The sequence below is a fragment of the Prunus dulcis genome, chromosome 6 (genome assembly GCF_902201215.1).
Source record: "Prunus dulcis chromosome 6, ALMONDv2, whole genome shotgun sequence".
NCBI lineage: Eukaryota > Viridiplantae > Streptophyta > Magnoliopsida > Rosales > Rosaceae > Prunus > Prunus dulcis.
In genome coordinates, this window is record NC_047655.1 from 21,375,817 (window position 1) to 21,378,919 (window position 3,103).

Here is a 3,103-nt window from a genome sequence, read left to right on the forward strand (position 1 = left end):
AAGATAGAAAAAAGCAAAGCAAAGGGGCCAAAGGAGGGGCAAAGGGGCAAGGGGCAAAAACATAAGATGAAAAGGAAAGCAGCTAAGCATAGCCCCCCCCCCCCCATCAATATAAATCCACATTCCACTCCCTCTCTCTATCTCTAGTCTAGTGTTGTTTCCACAATCAAAAGCAACGAATCCAACGGTGGAGAACATCCTGCGCGGAAACACGGAGCCGCTCTCGCCCAACTCCTTGGAATCTCTCTCTCTCTCTCTCTCTCTCTCTCCACACCCAATTCCCTAGTTAAAACTCTCAATCCACGCACTCTGCTATCTCTCTTTCTTCTCTCTCTTCAAGTCCTTGTTTTCAATTTATATAACACCCTCCTGAGCTCTCTTTGGCCAGCTTAGCTTAATTTCCTGCTCTCTCTCTCTCTCTCATCTCTTTACTTTTCTTGGGCGCAAAGAAATCCCAGTCCTCCTTCAACCTCAACCTGCTCTCATTCATGTAATTCAATCTCCCACTTCTGACTGACTGATATTTCACAAACCAAACCCTCTTCATAAAACCATGAGCTGCAACGGATGCCGAGTTCTCCGAAAGGGCTGCAGCGAATCCTGCATGCTCCGCCCTTGCCTCCAGTGGATCGAAACCCCCGAAGCCCAAGGCCACGCCACCGTCTTCGTCGCCAAGTTCTTCGGCCGCGCCGGCCTCATGTCCTTCATCTCCGCCGTCCCCGATTCTCAGCGTCCCGGTACTTTATCTACACCCACCAAAATCTCGTATTTTCCATCTCCACATCTCTCTTTTCGCTTTTCATTTCTGATTTTTCTGTTTTCTTTCAGTTTTGTTCCAGTCTCTGTTGTTTGAAGCCTGCGGCCGTACGGTCAACCCGGTCAACGGCGCCGTGGGGCTGCTCTGGACCGGCAACTGGCACGTGTGCCAGGCCGCGGTCGAGACCGTGCTCCGCGGCGGCACGCTGCGGCCGATACCAGAGCTCCTCGGCTGCGGCTCGACTTCCGACGAAGCCTCCGACGCCGATGGAGGCGGCGTCAACAACTGTACGGACATGTGGAGGCTCCGAGATCCGAGCCACAACTCCGGTTCTTCGTCCCGGTTCACCAGCTCCCGGTCCGCCAGGGCTTCCTCTCCGAAACGCAAGCGATCCGCCGACGAGGAGTCGTCCACGAAGGTGCTTCAGCTCCAGCACCATGCGGATCTGGATCTGCGGTTGACTCCGAGCCTGACTTTCAAACCGAAGCCCAAACCCGAGACCCGACGAGCCGGAACGCCGTCGATGAACTCCGAGGAGTCGGTGGTCACCACGTGCTTCGAGAGGGGCTTGCCAGATAATCATCATCAGTATAACCACCACTCTTATGGAGTCGGAGCAGAGAGAAAGCTACTCAACTTATTCCCTTGAGTCTTCTCCATTTTTCTCTGTTTTTTGTTTTTTGTGAATGCGACGTTCACACTTGCGGCCATATACTCACGCGAGTCATCTGTCTCTGCTGTAAAATTCTTAGTTTTTTTGGTTGTTTTGTTTTGTCTATGGGTTTTTCCCGGAATCCATGTCCGGCGAGTTTTTGTTGACCTCCGGCGGCACAGGATTTCTCTCTTTTCTTTTTCTTACTGTTTATTAGAGATGGAAAAAGATGAGAGAAAGATGAGAGTTTGTCGGTGGTCCTTCCTTTGCTTCTTGATTGTAGTCGTTTTTTTAGTCTTTTTTAGCTGCTAGCTAGCTAGTAGCCAGCCATGAGTACCATCAACCTACCTATAAGTATAAGCTATATGAATAATCTCCATCAATTATAATTATGTATCTTCCTTTCCTTCCTCTTCTTCTTCCTTTTCATTTCCGGTTTCAGACTTCTCAGATGAATGCAGAGACTTGTACTCATCAACTTGCATAATATGTGTTGGTGCTGAGTCACACCAAACCCAATTACCCCTTTAATTATTACTGCATTTTGGATTTGGTCAAGAATTCTAGTGAGCTGGTTTCTAGATTATTGACGTTTTTGGATGCTTTAATTAGTTGGATCATTGTCCTCCTCTTAGTCAAATCCAGAATATAATTTCAGTGGGTTTCGTTTCAAACCTGCACAAGCTCTAATTGGTAATCACAAAGCTCTAATTGATGATCAATCCAGTTGATTCATTAACCTTTAGATCTTGGAACAACAAAATCTCCTAATAATCCAAACTCACTAGACAAATGGTCCACACCTATCTAATCTTCACATCCTCAAGTATTTCAACAAATGTGTTAATGTTGTTTCTAATTCCACATGTCACATTATCGTTAACAATCTAACAAACTAGATAATAAATTATTAGAATTTTTAATTACAATGAATCTATACTCGCAATCGAACTTCATTTTAGTCACAGAATTCAGCTTTTAATTTCTGCCATCAAAATGGATAGCTCGTTTTGTCGTAATCGCATGTGACAATATATCATTGTGTCGATATGTTGTACTTGTATTGATGAAATTACCAGATTACTACAAGTGATACTATTCGAGGAAGTGATGAATAGAAAACTGAATTGAATAATGCAAAAAGAAACAAAAGGTACAATACCATTCATGATTAACATTGTTATTATTTTATTTTAAGATGAGATATGAGTCATGACAAGAGTTAAATTATCGCAGTAAAAATTGCCTAGTGGAGAGGGTAAAAATCACATTTACAGAAAAGCAATGATGAAGAAGCAAAAAAATTGTAGCAGCTTGTGGCTGAGCTTTCGGTAGAGGCGGCTTTTGGAGAACGGATAAAGGCAGCGGAAGGAATCAAAAGGGGTTGGGTTTTGAGTTGGGTAGGGGCCCACTGCTTACGAGGCTTGTAGTTTTGTGCGTCTCTCTCAGCCAATGGCAAGCCAAGATAGTACGGACCATTGTCAGCGTCGATTTTGGCTGTCCTATCTATAATTTAATTATTTCATAATAATAATAATAATAATTTAAAAATATGCCTTATTTAGATATTTTATTTCTTTCTTTAGCGTTTCCCTCCACTTGAACATTAATCAGCATTTCCTCCTCCTCCTATCTTGGGAGTGCGTGGGGTCCGCTCTTCATCACCATCCACTATCAATTTTTATTTTATTTTT

At 44.1% G+C, this 3,103-nt stretch overlaps 1 protein-coding gene across 1 annotated transcript; it reads left to right on the plus strand.

Annotated features, from left to right (window-relative positions):
• The first annotated feature begins 274 nt into the window (after positions 1-274).
• Positions 275-1,896, plus strand: LOC117632740 (LOB domain-containing protein 38-like). The gene is made up of 2 exons (XM_034366302.1): positions 275-737; positions 829-1,896. Exons 1-2 carry the CDS (start codon positions 554-556, stop codon positions 1,404-1,406), a joined length of 762 nt encoding a protein of 253 aa, XP_034222193.1. The 5' UTR covers positions 275-553; the 3' UTR covers positions 1,407-1,896.
• Positions 1,897-3,103: the final 1,207 nt, after the last annotated feature.

What these genes read in the sequence shown, in the direction of transcription:
- LOC117632740 (XM_034366302.1), top strand. Translation starts at nt 554, where the DNA reads ATGAGCTGCAACGGATGCCGAGTTCTCCGAAAGGGCTGCAGCGAATCC. An exon ending in CCCCGATTCTCAGCGTCCCG is followed by an intron (nt 738 to 828) that starts GTACTTTATCTA and finishes GTTTTCTTTCAG; the next exon opens with TTTTGTTCCAGTCTCTGTTG.